At 39.0% G+C, this 20,986-nt stretch overlaps 2 protein-coding genes across 14 annotated transcripts in view; one reads left to right on the top strand and one right to left on the bottom strand.

The window, feature by feature from the left end:
* Positions 1–13,216, top strand: part of SPAG17 (sperm associated antigen 17) — a 112,093-nt gene extending 98,877 nt beyond the window's left edge. For 3 of the 11 annotated variants that reach the window (XM_034411031.3, XM_034411033.3, XM_087888324.1), the window contains 6 exons: positions 4,639–4,787; positions 7,362–7,531; positions 9,584–9,644; positions 11,181–11,325; positions 12,199–12,336; positions 13,100–13,216. In XM_034411031.3, coding sequence (XP_034266922.1) covers positions 4,639–4,787; positions 7,362–7,531; positions 9,584–9,644; positions 11,181–11,325; positions 12,199–12,335 — 662 coding nt within the window. In that variant the 3' untranslated portion in view covers position 12,336; positions 13,100–13,216. The remainder of the gene's footprint in view (positions 1–4,638; positions 4,788–7,361; positions 7,532–9,583; positions 9,645–11,180; positions 11,326–12,198; positions 12,337–13,099) is intronic. The other 8 variants (XM_087888322.1, XM_034411032.3, XM_087888323.1 and 5 more) reach the window with 8 other exon arrangements.
* A 957-nt stretch (positions 13,217–14,173) lies between these two features.
* Positions 14,174–20,986, bottom strand: part of WDR3 (WD repeat domain 3) — a 34,074-nt gene continuing 27,261 nt past the window's right edge. For 2 of the 3 annotated variants that reach the window (XM_034411039.3, XM_034411038.3), the window contains exons 23-27: positions 19,694–19,741; positions 18,560–18,603; positions 17,415–17,543; positions 15,462–15,555; positions 14,174–14,896 (exon numbers count right to left, since the gene is read on the bottom strand). In XM_034411039.3, coding sequence (XP_034266930.1) covers positions 14,741–14,896; positions 15,462–15,555; positions 17,415–17,543; positions 18,560–18,603; positions 19,694–19,741 — 471 coding nt within the window. In that variant the 3' untranslated portion in view covers positions 14,174–14,740. Of the gene's footprint in view, positions 14,897–15,461; positions 15,556–17,414; positions 17,544–18,559; positions 18,604–19,693; positions 19,742–20,986 lie in introns of those variants that run through there. The other variant, XM_087888325.1, reaches the window with a different exon arrangement.

Here is a 20,986-nt window from a genome sequence, read left to right on the forward strand (position 1 = left end):
ATTGAGGAGTCAAAGTTCATAACAGATACCTTACTGTTTATGAATAAACTGTAATATGTAACACAGTGGAGAAAATGAGATATATAGCAAATCACAGCATCCACTATCATCAGTATTGGCAGTATTTTGAGATCCCAAAACTAGCTTTTAAAATGCAGACAATTCACCTGTGGCCTTTGATCCCTAAAGTATTAAAATGGCTTCAGGCATCTACAAAAGTTATGACTTAATTGTGATTTTTAATATAACAGAAAAGGGAAAATATTAAATGCAAGACTGAATAGAATTAATGCTAATTAATAGAATTAATTTGCATTAATTCTATTTAATTTGTTACTTAAATCTCTGACATGCCACTCAAAAGCCTTCAACCTAGAAAAGTTGCATAATTCTGCAAAAACGGAACTCTAGAATAAAGTTCTTTTTTTATTCCTTTGTTATCTTACCTGGATCCTAAATGAAAATCTGTTGTTTATATATAGGCATTTTGCTTTGTTTAGAGTTTGATGTAAAATGACCAGATTAATTTTTTTGAGCTACTGACATAGCAAAGAATAGAGATGTAGCAAAATTTTGGCACTTAATATATTTAATAATATACCGTATTTTTTGGAGTATAAGACGCACCGGAGTATAAGAAGCACCTATCTTTTTTGGTTGTTATTTTTTTTAAGTTTTTTTTTTAATTTTTTAGACAAACACACATACAAACATACAATGTACTTTCTTTGAACAGAGTATTTGGCCGGTTCACAAATTTAAACAGTGTTTAGTCATTTCAATTAAATTTACAATTTCTATATTTCCTTTTTGCCATATTTATTCCTCATCTATTTTTTTTTAAAAAAAACAGTATTACCCTTCATTCTCATCTCTAATCTTAATCAAATTCAATTTTCCCTTCTATTCTATATTACACTCCTTCCCATTGTCATCTATTTTTATATCCATCCTCACATTGGTTAATTATTTAATATTACAATTGTTTAATACAAATTCAACATTTTTATATAAATCAATTAGTTATAACTATCTTTTTTGTATATTAATCAATATGAACATGAATATTCCAATTATTTTGTTTTTGTTTTGTTTTGTTTTTATTAAATTTATATACCACCCTACTCCTGAAGGACTCAGGGCGGTGAACAGGCACAAAATAAAATACATAGATACAAAAGTTAGAAACATAATTAAAACCAGATTAAATAATTTAGTCCAAGACAATTAAAAATCCTAATAATTTAAAATAGATTAAAATTTCGATTTAAAAGAATTTTAAAACAGGGGAGAAAATTAGGCCAGGCCGGCTTGCTGGAATAGGAGAGTCTTAAGAGCACGGCAGAAAGTGCGCAGATCCGGGATCCTCCGTATCTCTGGGGGAGCTCGTTCCAGATAGTGGGTGCCCCCACAGAGAAGGCCCTCCCCCTGGGGGCTGCCAGTCAACATTGTTTGGCTGACGGCACCTGAGGAGCCCCTCTCTATGAGAGCGTACCGGCCAGTGGGAGGCTGCTTGTGGTAGTAGGCAGTCCCCTAAATAACCAGGTCCTAAGCCATGGAGCGCTCTAAAGGTGGTGACCAAAACCTTGAAGCGCACCTGGAAGACCACCGGGAGCCAGTGCAGCTCGTGCAGGAGAGGTGTCACACGGGAGCGCCATGTTGCCCCCACAACCACCCGCGTGGCGGCACTCTGCGCCAGTTGGAGCCTCCGGGTGCTCCTCAAGGGGAGCCCCATGTAGAGAGCGTTACAGTAGTCCAGGCAGGAAGTGACGAGGACATGAGTGACTGTGTGTAGGGAGTCCCGATCCAGAAAGGGACGCAACTGGCGAATCAGGCGAACCTGATGAAAAATCCTCCCGGTCACGGCCGTCAAGTGCTCTTCTAAAGACAGCCGTGAATCCAGGAGGACACCCAAGTTGCGAGCCCTCTCCGTGGAGGCCAGCAATTTGCCCCCAATAGTCAGCGATGGCGTCAACTGACTATATCGGGACGTCGGAAACCACAGCCCCTCGGTCTTGGATGGGTTGAGCCTGAGCCTGTTCCTCCCCATCCAGATCCGCACGGCCTCCAGACACCAGGACATCACTTAAGGGCATCGTTGGGGTGGAGATGTCATCAGCGTACTGGTGGTACTTCACCCCGAAACCACAGATCTCGCCCAGCAGCTTTACATAAATGTTGAACAAAAGGGGTGAGAGGACCGACCCTTGTGGCACCCCACATATGAGGGGCCTCGGGGTCAACCTCTGCCCCCCTGCCAACACAGACTGCAACCGGTCGGAGAGAAAGGAGGAGAACCACCGTAATACAGTGCCCCCCACCCCTAACTCTTCCAACCGGTGCAGCATGATACCATGGTCGATGGTATCAAAAGCCGCTGAGAGGTCTAATAGGACCAGGACAGAGGAGCAACCCCTGTCCCGAGCCCTCCAGAGATCATCAACCAACGCGACCAGTGCTGTTTCCATGCTTACCCAGGCCTGAAGCCCGACTGGAACAGATCCAGATACATCGTTTCATCCAGGTACTGGGGGAGCTGTCGCACAACCACACTCTCAACAACCTTCACAACAAAGCGAAGGTTGGCGACCGGATGATAATTAGCCAACACTGCCGGGTCCAGGGAAGGCTTCTTGAGGAGAGGCCTCACCACCGCCTCTTTCAAGGCGGCGGAGAAGTCACCCTCACCCAACGAAGCATTTATAATCTCCTGGAGCCAGCCTCGCGTCACCTCCTGGGAAGCCAGCACTAACCAGGAGGGGCACAGGTCCAATAAACATGTGGTCGCGTTCAGTCCACCCAGAATCCTGTCCACGTCGTCAGGGGTCACAGGATCAAATTCATCCCAGGTAACATTCTCAAAACCTGCCTCAGTCATCCCCCTGGAACTATCCAGTCGGAGTCCAGATTTTCCCGAATCTGAGTGATTTTGTCATGCAGATATTGAACAAAATCCTCAGCTCTACCCTCCAAATTGGATTGATTTCCATGCAATCCAATTTCTTACAAATCAATTAATTATATTTACCAATAATAATAAACCAAATAATTTCCCCCATATATTCCTCCAAACCACAACTTAACCATTTCTGCTTTCAACACAATATATCCATGATGGCAAACCTATGGCATGTGTGCCACAGGTGGCACGCGGAGCCATATTAGTGGGCATGCCAGCTCAGCTCTGGAGTGCATGAGCGCGCCAGCCAGCTGATTTTCGGGCCTTCTGGGCCCATCAGAAGTAGGGAAACAAGCTGTTTCCTGCCTCTGGAGGGCCTGGGGGTGGTGGGGATGGCCCGTTTTTCTTTCTTACCTGGCTCCAGATCCTCTCTGTGTATCTGGGAAGGGCGAAAACAGCCTTTCCCACTCCCTTGGAGGCCCTACGGAGGCTCAAAGGGCCCATTTCCCCACTCCCGGTGGGACAGGAAGTGATGTTTTTTCCTGTCCCCAGCCTCCAGAGGCTCCTAGAGACTCCTAGAGAGGCTCCTAGAGACTCCTAGAGAGGTTCTGGAGACTGGGGACAGCAAAAAATGTCACTTCCTGTCCCACCAGGAGTTGGGAAATGGGCCTTTTCAGCCTCCGTAGGGCCTCCAAGGGAGTGGGAAAGGCTGTTTTCGCCATTCCCAGATACACAGAGAGGATCTGGAATCAGGTAAGAAAGAAAAACGGGCCTACCAGGCCATCATGTGCCAGGAGCGGGGGGCGAGTGGGGAGGGGGTTGTGCACACATGGGCATGGGCACGTGTGCGCATGATCCTCCCCCGCCCCCCCTCTCCTGGCACGCGATGGCAAAAAGGTTAGCCATCACTGCAATATACAATTAATAGTATCTCAATTATTACAATTCCCTAGTTAAATAGAGCGTTTTTTCTTTTGTGTTTTAAAATCTTGAACTCTCCTCTTTCGCCCTAAATTTCCCATTGTTTGCCACCTACCTTTTTTGATGAGAAAAAAGAAAAAGAAATCTCTCTCTGCCTCATTTTGTCACGTTGCAGGAAAGAGCCTGCTTTACTTTCAGTTTCGTTTTTTCAGCATAGCTAGGGGAAAAAAATCTGCTCCAGCACTCTTTGCAGCAAGCAGTAGAGCCCTGCACAAAACAGCTGAGAGCAAATCAGCTGAGAGTAGGGAGGCCGATCTAATAAACTTGTGCTAATAAACCTATGCTGAAGCTGAAATGGGCTGTTTTTTCTTGCTGTTTACTTGCAAGAAGGTAACTGCTGCGAGGCACAGGCCAAAGAGTGGGGGCCAGTGGGTGGGCAGGGCTACATTTAGTGTATAAGACGCACCTAAATTTTCACCCCCTTTTGGGGGGTAAAAAAGTGCATCTTATACTCTGAAAAATACGGTAGTTGGTACCTTTTGAAAGAGAGTGGCATTGGTTCTAGCCAAAAATAGATGCCATTCTCTTTCCCTTGAAAGTATCAATATTTCTTCAAGGCCTTCAATTGGTTATCAAATAAAATTCAATTTTTTTTTACCAGTCAGGTTCTTTTTCTCCTAAGTGATCTCAGAGAGCATCACCGCAAACAATCTTGTCTTCCTTTATCACTTTGGTTCTAATTGTACCCTAACCTCTTCATGAGTTGTAGAATTAGTCTAGGGCATATACTGTAGTCTTAAAACTCTTTTCCTTCTCAGTAGATGCAGAAGGAAGTGAAAAGGGAGTCCAGATCCATCCAAAAGTTCAATCACTTCTTGTGGACGTTACAGGATCCCCAAGAAAAGAGAAAGTGAAATTGCCTGCTTTGATACAAAGAAGCAAGCCACAATCAGTACCAAGGCAAAAAGTAACATAATTCCCACAGTACAATTAGTTTTTTTCTAATTTTCCTTGACTTCACCTTCATTATATTTAGAATTGTTCTGTCTCCTCAAACCTTTTTGTTCTAATTAAGATGATCATGCTTAAAAGAGGTATGAAAGATGCATCACCATGTCTTCTATCCAGTTCTCAAGTTTTAGAAATTTCAGAGAGTCTGCAATCAGTTGAGCTTTCCTACCTGTGCAGGGCAATGATTATAGTTTTGGACTTGGACAAATTCCCAAATCCTAGTTTGTTTGCTAGTTGAATTAGAAACATTCCTTTTCCTCAGCTCAACCTATCTCAAAGTGATGTTAATGTGAGGATCACAGGAGAAGTGAACCAGGAACACCACTTTTAAGTTCTTTAGAGGAAAGGTAGAATATGTTTATAAGAAATAAATGCTTTATAATGATTATCTTCCTCCTAAAACAGCCCACTCCAGGGAAGCACCTTTTGGCACCTATTCAATATCAGCATTGTTGGGCTTAAAATCCAATGGATGGAACTCAGAGGGGTATTTTAGATGGGTAGGAAATTGAATGTTCAACTTGATCCAAGAACATATCCTACCTGCAATTCGTGACTAGTTCAATCATTTGGTTAAGGGATGGCATATTAATCTACGAGTCAGTGATATGTTCATGGTCCTAAATTATTCAAAGATCATTTTATCTTAGAATTTATCTAAGATTTTGTTTGGGGGGGGGATCTAGAAAAGATTGCTGTCACAGAATGTCACAAAGAAGCATACAAGCTCATCCCTCTACCATTGTATACTCCTTTCCTTCCCTATCAGGATATCAGATGTAACAAGTCATGACTTAAAGGTTACAGATGCAGAATAGCAACTCAAGTACCTAAGAGTATTGGATTCCTCCCACACTACAAGTAGCTAGCTGATTTTTTCCAGCTGTCACTAAACAGTAGCCAAAGGATTTGGAGCAAATGGACAACCATGTACTCCAATCCACTCTGTCATCCTGGAATGCTTGTAGCTTGGTTTTGGGGATTGCATTGGATGGATTAGGAGTGGACTTTTCCTCCTTCCCTCCCTCTGAGCTGCTTATATAGGGCAGCAGTCACCAACTGGTGGTCTGTGGGAAAATTTTGATGGTCCGCAGAAAAATTATTTGCATTTTTTATATTGCACTAAATCAGGGGTCCTCAAACTAAATCCCCTGGGCCGGATACATGCAATGAATGTTTGTGTTGCTGCAGAGAGTCTCCCCCTTCAGGGTCTTCTTGTGTGGGTCGGGGGTGGGGGGAGTGCAGAAATTCCAACAGGGTCTGCTTCAGCCTCCTGGTGTGGGGTTTTGGGCAAAGGCTGAAGGGAAGTGCTGCTGGTGGCGAAGAGCCAGAGAGCCTCGTTCCAGTGGGACTGCCTCATGGTCTGGAACTGGCTGACCATCTCAACCAGGTGGTCCCGCTGAGCCTCCAGGTGCCAGTACCTGGTCTTGCACTCCTCAGGTCTTCCCTCTGCTTGGAAAGCCTATGTTCGTAGTCCTCAGGTGCTTCTGCTGAGCCTCCTTCTCGGTCAGATCCAATTTGAACTGAGCTGTTTTGCCAACTCTCTCTTAGCTCCAACAACTGCTTCCTGTTGGCGCCCTAAAGAGCCTGGGCGGGCAGGTGAGGAGTGGCCAGGAGGGAAGGAGTGACTAGAGGCTGGCGAGGTGCCCCTTGACATGAGTGACATTGAGTTGGCCACGCCCACCCAGTCACATGACCACCTAGCCATGTCCACCCAGCCGGTCATTAGGCAGATCATTTTAGTGGTCCTAGGATTTAAAATTATGAATTTAGTGGTCCCTGAGGTCCGAAAGGTTGGTAACCCCTGATATACAGAGTACAAAAGGAGTCCACAAGGACAGAAAAAGCTAGGATTGGGAACAAAGGAGTTTATTTCAAATCTATGCTTCTTCTGTGAACATCTCCTTCTGCTGTTGGATGGTTTCTGCCTATTTTCCTCATATGTGGTCCAATGATAATTAACCATAGCTTAATTTAGTAAAACCTGTCCATCTGATTGTGTAAGACTAAAACAGGCTTGATGGCACCTGAAAAGTAAGAGTAGCAGTATCAGACATTATGGAATAATACTCAAGATGCTTTGAGTGTCCAAGGAGCTGTGCAGTATAATTTTACTGAAACAAAAATAAAACCCTTAGCAAAAATTATATTACAGATTTCTGTTTTTCATCCAGGAGTGTACTGAAGGTTAAATAGACTTTCATGCCATAAGTTCAAATCCATACTACAGTACACAAATAAATATTGTACATTTTTGTACATGTTAAATTATTCACAGGACTGATTTCACATGGGCAAATCCACTTATAATTCAAGGTATATTTTGTTTCAATTGACAAAAATGATTATTTTATATTTAGCCTATTGGGAATTCGGAATACCAATCTTCATTTCAGAATTGAAGTATTAATAGCCACTATGAATGGGTAGAATATCTATCTATAAATACCCTTTATTCTTATCAATAGATCTATGATTTAAGAGTTTTGATCTGTCTGTCCTTCCTAAATAATCTCTCTTGTTTGTGAAGAATGTAGACCTTGTTTCTGGCAAAGTCCGCACATGCTCTGTCACAGCACCTTCCCAGAAAATGTCAGGATTCCTTCTTATCCCACCAAAGGTGACATTTGGCATTCTTAAGGAGGGCTGCACTTATTCAACCACAGTAGCTTTGAAGAACGTTGGAATGGACTTCTGCAGGTTTGTATATATTACTAGCAAATTTTATATCTGCTAAAGGATAACACATCAAAATATTTTGCTTTTTGGTTGTTTGGGGATATACCTTAGAGTTATTTGCAGAACATGGAAATTCTTTTCTATATGAACAATGTCAGAGTGGTAAATTGTTCAAGGAGGAAGAACAAGGATAACTTCTCTCTTTTGACTGCAGGTATGTAATATACGAGAATAGCACCAACCCAGGGGCCTGAATTTCATCAATAATAATAATTTTCAAAATAGAAGCATTTGTGGTAGCCATGTTCTTCTATGAGTCATGAATATGGTTTGTATAACACAGATGGCACTTTTTAGGGCAAAACATTGCAGTGGTAAATGTTGCCTTTAAGTATTTGTCCAAAAAGTGAAATGCCTACCTAATCTCCCTTCTGTCCTCATTGTTCTAGTGTTAGCATTTAATGACCGAGTTGAACTAGCAAGGATGCACAAACTTCTAATGTCCAAGGTTTTGTTAGAATAACATGGAGTGAAGGTGAACAATTGAACTATAACAATTGAAACTACATTCCGCAATGGCATGAGGTAGAATTCCATTTCTGATGGGTCCTTTTGCTGCAGAAGAATCTTTTGAATTTAGATTAAAGGTGATACTGTAATACCCAGTATTATCTTCCCTGGCATTTATAAAGAACAAGTAATTATGATGGTCAGAGACCCATTTAGTTCCAACAACATGGCTTATGGACCCACATGGACATATCTGTTGAATGTTCCAATACCTTCACCTTTACTTAGTTTGCCTTTTCAATCCAATGCAGAAAGAAATGTAGTGGATTTCAAACACATTTTTTTTGTTTACATCTGTAAAGTTGCATCTGTGCTGAGAGTTCAGAGTGAAATCTTCCTTTTGAGAAGGAGTTATCATGCTAGCATTGGTGATATTTTACAAGTTGTCATGTGGGAGATGTTTTTTTTTTCCCTTCTGTCAATGTTCATCACAATCTTATTATTCAGGAAAGTCTAATTTGGGCTATGGATGAGGCCACCAGCAAGAGTATGAAGGGGGCCAATCTATGCTCTTTGGACAGCTGTTTTTGCCTAAATGAAGCAAACATTTCTCACTGGCCCTTTCCTCCAGAAATTGTAATGGCATGACAATTTCATTCCTAGGTTTGATGATACAAGCAGTATATTTAATAGGCAAAACTACTGTTCCCCACATGGCTCTTAAATCAGAATTACAGTCATCAAGACTGAAGATATAGTTTTAAAACTCTATTTCTGGAGAGATCTAAGTTACCATTGGACTGATTCTTAATAGCCCATCTGAGAAGCTTTCTCAGATGATCTGTCCATAGTCTTAATCCAGGTTTTCTGCACAATTACATAAAAATCTTCCCATTAATTCAGGTGGCATAAGAAGTCCTCAGTTGATCCCTTGGCCAAGATGTTTGCCTTTTTACTAGTTTGCCTTTTCTCTTATAAGTGATAGAGACTACAGAGAACAGCTGGAGGTTTCTAAAATTTACATAGGTTATCTACCAGTCTCACTTTGGTCCTTTAGATACATATTCTGTTTGAGACCACTTTTATCTGTCATCAGACTGAAGAGATTAGGAGGGAGGCTGCATCTGTTTTATGATGCATATAGGTTGCAGTGGGAGCAAATTTCCAATCAAACACTTAGCTTTAGATGACTTCAAATAAGGCCCAGTAAAATGAGCTTTCAAATACTAATTACAAGGAAGCAATATGCTATTCTCTCACTAGAAATATCAAGCTACATTATATAATGCCTTTCTTCAGACTGAAAAATATATTTTAGATAAAGATGGTAGCTAAGAAATGAAAAAAGGCTAAATGTAATTTTAGTAAGCCATTCTTTTGGGGCTTCTTAAGCTATGAATTTAAACTTTGCCTTCATGATTGAACTTATTCTTGACACAGATTGAAAATATCTTAATAATTATGAAAGCCAACGTCTGTGTGGACCCATCTTCTTCCACACTCTGCTTCTTATTTCTCTGATTTAGCACAAAACAAGAAATTAACATTTCTATTACTTGGCAGGTTTCGGGTGAAACAACCACCACCTTCTACAGGATTGCGAGTGAACTACACCCCAGGGCCTGTAAGTCCTAGGGTGTTTAAATAATTTTAATTGATCTTTTTCTATAGGCAGACCACTCTTCTTAAATGTGACCTATGGGCCTTTCCTTGAACTGGCAGAATATTATGGGCTTCTTAGCTAATACCCTTCTTGTGTCTGTTTCCTCTGAATTGTCACTGAACAATGCAAGTCCTGATTAGTGATTAGTAGAAATCAGTACACTAAGCAGTTGGATGAGTCCTCTAGCATTAGTCCTTTTGTCTTCTGCACATTTCCAACTCCAGTAAAAAATAGAAGTGCAACCGTTGGAGAAGGTCAGAAGATTTTTCTCCTAACTAGTACTTTAATAAGATTTCTCCCTATAATAAGCTACAGATAGAATAATTTTAGAGGGATATAATATAGTTTAATGATCAGTACTAAAGATTTTCCTGGGCTAATGACCAATCACAAGGGTTCTCTGCAGTAGTTAAGGATTTAAGAGACCAAGCACTTCTGTCTAACCTACTAGCAACAAATTAATAAAGAGGCATAGAATGGATTATCTTCTATGTGGGATTGATTTGACACTCCAGGTTTATTGATTTGACACTCCAGGTTTATTCTTTTCAAATAGCAATAAAAAATAACAGTTCTGTAAACCTGTGTTAGACAGATGAAGCAGAATACCAAAAATGTTGTCTTTATTCTGTAGTAATCACATTTTTTGAGTTTAGGTTTTGTTTGTTTTTTAAACTCTTCAAACAATTCTGAAAGGTCATATACAAATGTGCGGAATATTCAGGAGAATCTTCTCCTTTTCCCACTAAGATTATAGAAGTCGTTGGAACATGAGAATGTCTGATGCAAACTGTGAGGCGTCTCTTCATTTAGCCAACAAATTGCCCCAAGAATGAGTGCTACTCTAGAGAATATGTGCCCAAGCAGCCTATACGTGGGTGTAGGGACAAATGGGCTGATTGCCGTATTTTAATGGAATGATGTAGTAATCTGCTTTTTTGATATTTCTTAATACCAATCTCCTATATGTAGTCTGTATAGACTTTAAGAAAACTTCACCTTCCTTCTAGTGAACACATTTCAGCAGCTTTTTTTTAAAAAATGGACTTATTCCTTTTCCTAAATATGGGAAATCCTTTGAATTACTTTTAACATACTGCTTATCTACAATTCTTTAGTTTTCTTTGTGTTCAAATGATGTATCATCAGCTTCGGGGATATACAGTATAGTAACTGGAAGGAAATTCTATGTTGAGCAATTGAAGGGTATATTGCCATAAAAATGGTTTGGAACTATTCACAGCCAAGAAAATTACATGGGATTTAGCTTTCTTTGACTCTGTGCTCCAAACAAGTCATTTCTTATCGCAATTTCGAATGAAGAGTTTATAGTAGAAATGTTACCATGAAAATTCAAGTCACAAATGAAACAAAGCCTTACCAGCAAGTTTATTTAGGCTGATGGTTAAGAATAATTTAAAGAGGGCAAGATAGTGGGGAGTGGGAGACAAGAATCTATTTTTTTTCATGGTGAATTATACAATCTGTCTTTTCTAGGTGGCTGCTGGACTGCAAACTATATTGGAAATAGAGATTTTTGCCATGGCTGTTGGAGTGGAAGGAGATGAGGGCTGGGACAAACTTTCCCATCAGATTGAAATTCACACAGAAACTGAAACACTATTTCTTCCTGTGGAAGCAAATATCTTTCAGTGTTTTTTTTCCCTTTTGTTCTACATAGAATTTATACAGGATAAACTAATGGTTTTTACTCCACTGACAAGTAGCAATCTTACCTTTCTTTAAATCACTTATTTACTTATTTAGTATCCCACCCTTGTTATTTTTATTTATTTCTAGCGCTATCTTTCAGAGTAAAACCTTTCCAAGGCAATATCCATCATTAACACTATGCATGTTTATTTGGAAGTTGTTATAGGAGCAGTCATGACTACTTTCTATTGTTCACTTCAGCTGCTGGCATATTATAAAAAAGAGGTGTTTACATACAATTACATTGCTCCTATTTCTAAGAACCAGAATATCACTTCAATCTATTTTATAACAAAGGCTTTGTTTGGAGTTTTTCACACTGTTCTATTGTTGTCCTGTTGATTTTTCCTATATTAAAGAAAATTGCATTTTCCAGGAGATACCTGAAAGCACACACACACATTACTAATTTGTACAACTGAAAATAATGTGGCATTTCATTATCAGCCCCAGCACTGTCAAACATGTGTTTCTATATTAACATAAAAGGAACTATAAATAGTTTATTTGGTGTGGTCTATGACCTTGTGCCACATGGATAAAAATGTAAGCTAGTGACACAGGGACATCTTTATTACTTTCTCTGCTAAACTGAGTAAGAAAGAAAACACTCTGGAATCTCATGTCTCTGTATTTTTCTCAATGCTTTTTGTGTTGCCAAAGTGAAATAGAATTTAATGGCTCGGGCAACCTCTTTTTAAAAGACTGTCTTTAAGCTTTATTATTTATTATGCTTTTATTATACTCAAGGTTCGGGAAGGGGTCTAGTAAAACAATGTATTTCCTTAACTTGCTTTTTCACCAGTCTTAACAGACATCGTCTATGATGAGAGACCATCAAACTATCCCAAGGGAGGGCAGGCCTCCAGCATCCAGTTGATTCCAGCAAGTCCAGTCTCTCAGTTTAGAGTAATACTTCCTCACAAGCTTCCTCATTAATGTAAGCAATTATATTTCAGCATGGAAAGTCTGGGTTTCACCATATTAAAAGGAGAGCTTGTGTTTGGCAATTAAACCACTGTTGGGAGGAAGAAGTAAGGATGTACTGGTGGGGAAGGGGTTAGGAAAGCTGGGTGATTGGGGGTGGAGGGCAACCAAGGGTCCATTTGGCATGAATGGCATTGATGGGGACAGATCTTAAATGAGAGAATTACACCAGAATATTCAAGCAGCCAAATACATACCTACCGTGTTAGATATCACAATTGAGTCAAGAAAGTACTTGGAATATATTTGCCTAGTGACCAAAAAATGCAAATTAAAAACTTGAATTCATAAGTTCAAATCATATGCAAGGTTTTCTTGCAGAGTTAACTTGAAATAATTTTAGAATAATTGGATAAACAGTGGCATTTTTTGAGGAAAGTGAGACCTATAGGAGGTAGAACAGGACTTTTGTTTCTTTTAGACAGCTATTTTTCCCCTGTCACGTTTTAAGAGGAAGGCAGAGACCACAAGTAGACTCAAGCCATCTGCTTCATTAAATAAGAATTGCATATTTAGGAAAATGTCAAAGGCAAAAATCCACTTTCATTATTACTTTAACTTACTTCAAATGCACAAGGCAAATAAGATAAATGATTATATCTACCTTCTGAATTTAACAGGCATATGCATTTTGACAACCAAGTTAGTTGTACATCAGAAAACTTGCATAGAAATTCGTCCATATGCTTATATAACTTTTTATATTTGTTTTGCAGAGCAGACCGGATTAATTTTTTCCAATATTATGACAGTCCTGCAGTGCTAACATTCTTAATATGCAAAGAATGTTAAATCGATGTTTTTGAAGGTTAATTAAATTGTTTTTAAACTAATATTTATACATTGTATATAAATTGGTATTGTAAACAATTGTGGGCATATCATCTTAATATGAACATGTAACAATAAGACAAATTCTGCATTACAGTAAATCTTTTGGTTTGGATTTTTAAAAATTTAAAGGGAATGTAAACAAATTGCTACTCTCCTTGCTGAAGGTGAAAAAGCACAAAGAACTTGTGCAACATCTTGAATATCTTGAGAACATCACTAGCATTCATCAAAATTAGCTAATTTTGATACTGGCATAGAATTGATAACCTATTAATACTTATTTTGAAATTCTGCCAATGTGCCTTCCCTAGAAAAGTAGGAAGATTTAGGTGAATTTATGCTGAGCAATTTACTGAATTTCCTGGTGCTAGTGTTCAAGATTAAATGAGGAAACCAGATTCCTTATTAGGCTAGATTAGATTCCCATCTCATATTACACATCTGGAGAGCTAATTTTTAACTTTTATATGTTAACTGGAAGACTTTTGTTGGGATTTCAAGGCTTACAATGGAGCTTGTACCATTGAGGAACAAAATGATTTATGGAATTGCAAATGGCAACAAATATGCAATTGAGCTCAATACTCAAAGCATATAAATCAGTGGTGGAATTCATATTTTTTTACTACTGGTTCTGTGGGTGTTGCTTGGTGGGCATGGCAGGGGAAGGATACTGCAAAATCTCCATTCCCACCTCACTTCAGGGGAAGGATACTGCAAAATCCCCATTCCCTCCCCACTCTGGGGCCAGCCAGAGGTGGTATTTGCCGGTTCTCCAAACTACTCAAAATTTCCGCTACCGGTTCTCCAGAACCTGAATAACACCCCTGATATAATCCTAACAATCTTGAGTCCATGAGAAAAGAATATACTGTTTCATTTAGATGAGTAAAACACTCAATCCCATTTCCATCCCAAAACTAAGATAAGAAAATAATGAGTCAAATACAAACTGCTATTACTAAAATGACAAATTCATTAAATAGCAAAAATGAGGCTGAAAAGCAAGTACAAATGAAACTTCTCAAACTGCAAAGAAAGGTCTATTCTCAGACCAGGCTAAAATGCTATATTGTGAGAAGCATGTCATTCATAGTCAGATCAAATCTGAACAATTGCTGTTTTTTTCTTCTTTTTTTCAGAGGGTGGGGAGTACAATGTTGTTGTAAAACAAAGCAAAAACAATCCATCCAGCAAGAGGGCAAAGAGCTCTATCTGTATGGTTTATCATTATGACGAGTGGGATGAGAGTTAATGTGGAGTCCTGAGATAGGAGGTGGCTTTTTAAAGAAGAGCAAAAGCAGCAGATCAGAAGATGTTGTAGCAGTCAAAAGCAGGGAACACATAAAAGGGATAGTCCTGATCTCCTACAACCCATTGCAATATCGTGGATAAAAACTCAGCATGATTTTTCTCTGGTTCCCTCATCCTCTCCCAAGTCTTTGAGAGTCACTCCCCCTTCAGGAGGTAGAAGCATGCATCACAGTGTTCTCGGGCAGCAATAATTCCTTCAGCGAACAGCTTCATAACATTGCAAGAATCATCTTCTGTTTCTTTTTTCTCTTCCTCTTTTTCTCCTCAAATCGGTCAGTAGCATCAGCAAAAAAAGTCACTTCATCCCTGGCTTCAATTTCTCTTTTTAGGAACTGGAGACCAGCCATATTAAATCCCAGAACATCCTAAAGGTAAATACAAATAAATAGTGAAATTTAAGAAAAGACCGGGAAAACCATTAAAGCATCATCTACTTAGTTCCATATCCACTTGCTACTATTTCAATGCTCAATTGTTTAGTAATCCTGACACCCACTTTAAAACTGTAAGATAACGGCAATGTTATCTTCTTGTTTCAGATGGGATTCAAAATGGGGGGGGGGGGATCATAGCAGCTAAGTATTAGGTTATCCAGCAAATCTTCCTCTTTGTTTCAAACACCAGCAAACTTTAATCCTAACCTCTCACTATTTGACAAAGCAAACTACAGGAATTTTTGCCACCCCATTCCATCCATATTCTTAACTCTAGGGAAAGAAGGAATAAGACATGAGCTGGGGCTGAGAGGATGCTCCTGACTCTTAATGCAGATGATATCCAGTGAGATATTCCCTTGCTGCCCCTTCCATGACACTGGATAAGGAACTGCAGAGATTGGGAGATCAGACCAGAATTCTAAACCAGGTTGCTTCTAAATTCTAAACAACCAATTTTTAAACATGCAGAAATATTGTGCCAATGCACACTTACTTTCACCTGACTGACTCTGGAAAGGGTAGTTTTTTTCAGGTTCTCCATCACCTGAACAAGAAGCTGATTGCTTGTAATCTGCCCAAAGTGTATCCTAGGAGGAATAACAGACACAGGAAAATTATTTTTTTTAGATTATCAAGATATTGGTTCTGGATCCCTGACTAATCCAGGAGGAACTTTGTCTAAACTTTGGAAACAAAACAGGTCCCCATGGTATGAAAATGAAATCCCAGAGCAGGAAGAGAGAATGGGGAAACTTCAGCTGTTAGCCTATCTACATGTCGCATGGAAAGAAATAACAAACCCTGAAATGGCAGAAGAGTAGCTAAGGGGAAGAATCCTTTTGCAAGTTCCAACCACTAGCAAAAAGTGGCCATAAAACTAAAATGATAGGAGTAAAAGGGAGGGGAAGCATTCAGATAGACAGAGATAGATTATTAAGTTAGATAATTGTAATAAGCATAATAATAAGTCTCTGACTCCTCAGATAGCTTATTGAGTGAGAAGAGGCAGGGAAAAGAAAGTAAGCCTCAGTCATTTTTTTCCTCATTCCTCACTTTGCTTCAAGCCCCTGACATCATAGTGGGGAAAATGTGGCTTTTGACAAAAAACCAAATAATTCCTGCACTGTTACAGGTCATTTTTACACATCTTTAATCTAAGTCTAAAAACCAAAACACACCTCCTGGTAACCTCTAACCTTGAATTTTTAATAAACTCTACATAGAGCTATCCCATGTGTTACTTGCAACTTCCACTTTATCCTGCAGAGGCCATTTTCTCCCTATTCTGAAATCTCTACCCTGTTGACTGATTTCTAGATACATACAAGATGCTATTTGTTGTTTTATAGTCCTGGAACATCTAGAGAAAGCCAACCTCAAATGAGATTTTATTTGAGATAAAATAAGGAGGCCTGTGTTTAGTGTCAGCTGGTTCACCTGCTTACTACTTGGGGTCAATCTCTTTCCCTGATTGAGCCTCATATGTAGACCTCACTCTCAATAGGATAGAGAGGTGCCAATCCACAGACTTTTAGGAAGGGCTTAGAAACACACCTTTTTCATCCAGTCTTAATAACACAGAGCTCCTTTTTTTTTTTAAGGAACATTTTTTAATGTATTATATAGCCATTAGTAATTTAATCTTACTGTGGAGAACATTTTGTTGTGTTTGTTTTTTACACACTACCCAGAAATCAAACAAGCAAGTGAGTAAGCAAATACATAAATCTCAATTATACCACTTGCCAACAACATTAAAGCAATTCATTTTTAATTGAATGTGCATGATCAGGGTTGCCTACAAGAACAATTGTTTGATATTGCCAGGCTTCATTGTCAGTTTTGCCAGCCTTTGACAATTACAAGGTATCAAAGAATATGAAGTAATGGACTATAGCACCAGACAAAGGGATTGGGGAAACTGATATCCAATTTAAACGAAATGTTCATTGACTAGAGATTGATTCTACGGGTGTGTGTTTTTAAATTGACAAAAATGATGAAACAGCTAACCAGCAACTTTCACCTGTGTGTTTATGTTCTAGTGACTAAACCAACATTACTAAGCTATGCACAAAAATTGAGCTGATTTTTTTTATTAACTTCAAATTTGCTTTCTAAGCATGCCAAACTTTGATTAGGTTGCCCATATTAATCTAATGCAGGGGTGTCAAACTGGATTTCTTCAAGGGCCAGATCAGCATTGTTCTCTTCTGGGGTGGGGGTGGGGCATTTTCGCAGCCTGTTTTGGCTGGAAGAGGCTCCGCGGGCCAGTCCTTTGCCATTCCAGACTGCCCCCACGGGCCAAATTTAAGCACCCCATGGGCTGGATCCGGCCTGTGGGCCTTGAGTTTGACATCCCTGATCTAATGTAATTTGGCCAGTTTCAGTCTTAAAAGAAAATAGTAATATACCTGATTTTTTTAAAAAAAATCCTTCAATTTACCTGAGCAGAAACAGGAGAGCCCGGCATAGCAACTCTACCTCTAGACCCAATTCGAAATATTGACTGAAGAGCATTAGAAGATCAGGCACATAGGAGAAAGGCAAAACCAAAAGGGATTCTTCCAATTCACTAAGAGAGAAAGAGAAAGAGAAATGGGATCATTATTTCCATATCAAGCACCAATAACATTAAAAAGAAAAACCCAACAATCTGGCAATAATGTTTTTCTCTTATCAAGGGCAGAAAAGCAGATGTTCAAGGCAAAGGGAAGGCATACTTTAAACAGTTCCTAGCACTGTTACTACCTTCTTTCCAAGAAATATAATTAGCTTATCAATAAAATAGGGATCATGCTGAACCAATGGTTTCAAACGGCAGGTCTAGTTCTACCTCTGATTCTCAGTCTTTCTCCAGCTTGGTCTCCTTGCTCGCCTTACTTGATGCCAGCTGGATAATAGTTAGAGACAAATGCCTGAAGTCCCCCCCCCCAAAAAAAACAAAACAAAACAAAACAAAAAAAACAACACTAGCCTCTCAAGTGGGCTCTGGACAGTGAAAGTTTGGGAAATACTATCCTGTGTGAAATGTGGCTTAATTTTATTTCAGAGCAGAGGTAGGCAACATATGTGTTAGCTACAGAACCTATAATGGCCAGGCTTGGCCATTATGGAAAAATATGATAGGAATTGCAGTCCAACAACATATGGAGGATTACAACTTGCCAATCCAAATTCTAGGGCAATTTCTACTATTAGAACCATTTATACTCACAGCCATAAAAGAAAAGATGGCAATTTGCATAGAAGTACTTGAATGAACTGGCTCGCTAGAATAAATTAGTTGCATTTTATGGTTCATTTAACACTCAGAAATAATATTTAGCTCCTCATAGTGAGAGACTGGAGAATTGCAAAAAAAAATTTTTTTTTCTCTACATGCTTCCAGTGATATGCCTGCTTATTACTCAGATCATTAGAGCTAAGGACAATGTCTGAGGGGCAGTAAAACTGTATTTTCTGAATCTAATTAAAACCAAAATAGATTCAACTTGCTGAGACCATTCTAGCTTTTACCTCAGCAGCTCCCATTAGACAAGCTATTAAGAAATTCAAGATTTTGTTGGTAAGAAGCTTCTACAAACACACCTTGATTTCACCTTTTTGAGAACATCCAATACATATGCAGAAGGCTGCAAGGAAAAACAAGAATAATTTCAGCATAAGCTACAGTAAATAATTCAAATTCTTAACTTTCACTCACAGACTTTAGGATGTATACTATTTTTCCCTGTATCTCACTACACAAACAACTATCGCAGAGAAGTGACCATCTCACTTCATATTTGCATCTGCCCCAATTGTAGCTCAGATAAGTGTATTATCATGTGGGCCAATTGTCTAAGGAAAACATTAAAAATGTAACTATCAGAAGTCAATGCATACATCAAAAGCAATAAGCTCTTTTAGAAGTTCTAAATAAATAGGGAAAAGACCTTACATTCAGATTTGATGAGGCAACTTAGAATTCTTTATTCTCTTTATTTCAGCAAATCATCCAAGAATTGTCCCTTAGTAATAATTTATAGATAGTACTCCACCGTCTTGAAATTACATATTTACCAATTGTGTTACAGCTTAGTAATTCAATTGGTACATATTGGTAACAATGTCTGTTTAATTATTCCTTTGGTTACCTCAAAGGAACAATTACTGTAAACAGAACTGTTACCAGTGTATGTACCAATTTTAAGTACGAAAATTGAAAAACAGATTGTAAAGAAATCAGAAACAAAAAATTTCAAAACTCCTTTTGGAAATTAATTTTTTTGTGGTTTTATTGTCTATTCTCCCAAGTAGTACATAAGATGGATATAAGTAATCAATTCTATTTTATTATTAGCTGCCAGATTTACTATAGCAAAACAAAATGTAAATGTGAGAAAAGGCAAAATATCTTGAGAAAGCTTTTTTTTAAAAAAAGAAAACAGCAGAAAGATTGATAAGTCAAATAATTCTGCCTCTGTACAAAAAAGAGAATATAAGTGGCAGCCCTGAAGATGCTCCCAAAATGGCACTAGGGTTATACTTATCATGGAAATTTTAAGTTACCAAAACATGAAATTATAGGAACACTAAATTTGAAAAGAATAAAAAAAGAAACACACAAACATGATTTCCAATCCATAACTCTACCCAGATCTTTACATGATATATATACTTCTATTTATGATCTGTTTTTATGCCAAGAAAGTGCCTTCAAATGACTAAAAGCAGACTTACTGAAATATTGCCATATGCCTGGAGAACTGGATTTACAGGAAGAGGAACCTGGAGAAATAAACTGAGTTATAATAACCAATTTATATGAAAGTTTGAAAGTAATTTACTAACATATTACTACTACTGCATACTACTGCAATGCTCTCTACATGGGGCTCCCCTTGGGGTGCACCCGGAGGCTGCAGTTGGTCCAGAATGCGGCTGCGCGGGGGATTATGGGAGCGACGGGACACTCCCACGTGACACCTCTCCTGCGCGAGCTGCACTGGCTTCCTGTGGTCTTCCGGGTGCGCTTCAAGGTGTTGGTGATCACCTTTAAAGCGCTCCATGGCTTAGGGCCGGGGTATTTGCGAGACCGCTTTCTGCCGCCAATAGCCTCCCACCGGCCGGTTCGCTCGCACAGAGAGGGCCTCCTCAGGGTGCCGTCGGCCAGACAGTGCCGGCTGGCGACCCCCAGGGGGAGAGCCTTCTCTGTGGCGGCACCAGCCCTCTGGAACGACCTACCCCCTGAGATACGCACGATATCAGACCTCCGGACTTTTCGTCGGGCCCTAAAAACACACTTATTCCATCTAGCTGGGCTGGCTTGATCCCATCCTCTCAGTTTTAATTGATTCGGTTTTAATTTGGGTTGTTTTAAATTATTTGGGCCAAAATTATTTAATTGTTTTTAAATTGTTTTTTAAATTTTGTATACGATATTTTATTTTGGCTGTGCACCGCCCTGAGTCCTGCAGGAGAAGGGCGGTATAGAAATAAAAATAAATAAATAAATAAATAAATAAATAAATAAATAAATAAATAAATAAATAAATATCTTGTTTGAAAAATTAAACACATCATTTCATTATCTGAAAAAAGAAACAGCTCTTTTTAGTTATAAAACATGTCTCAAATCCACTTAGTTTCATAAAACATACATTTAATCTACCCTATCCAAGTATACACATAACCAAACAGTAAGGATCCTTGACAGAATTGTGGTTCTCCAAATAACTAATTTTACGCATGCACATTCAAATCTGAGCTGTTACAATAGAAGCAAATCATGGAACTACAGAGATAGGGAGATAACATGAAGTGAATCAAATGTGAAGAGAATATGAAGCACTGGGGTCAATACTCTGTTACAGGTATTAAAAAGTTCTAAACAGTAGCAATATCTTAAGAGAGAATCAAACACTGATAAGGTAGTTTCCACAAACAGTGAATTATACTACATTTATTGGCAATCAAATTATCATAAACTCAGCCCCCATTTCCAAACTTAAACCTTGCACTGAGAGCCTTGCA

This window comes from Pantherophis guttatus, chromosome 2 (assembly GCF_059756535.1).
Source record: "Pantherophis guttatus breed Tessera chromosome 2, ASM5975653v1, whole genome shotgun sequence".
NCBI classification, from domain to species: Eukaryota; Metazoa; Chordata; class Lepidosauria; order Squamata; family Colubridae; genus Pantherophis; species Pantherophis guttatus.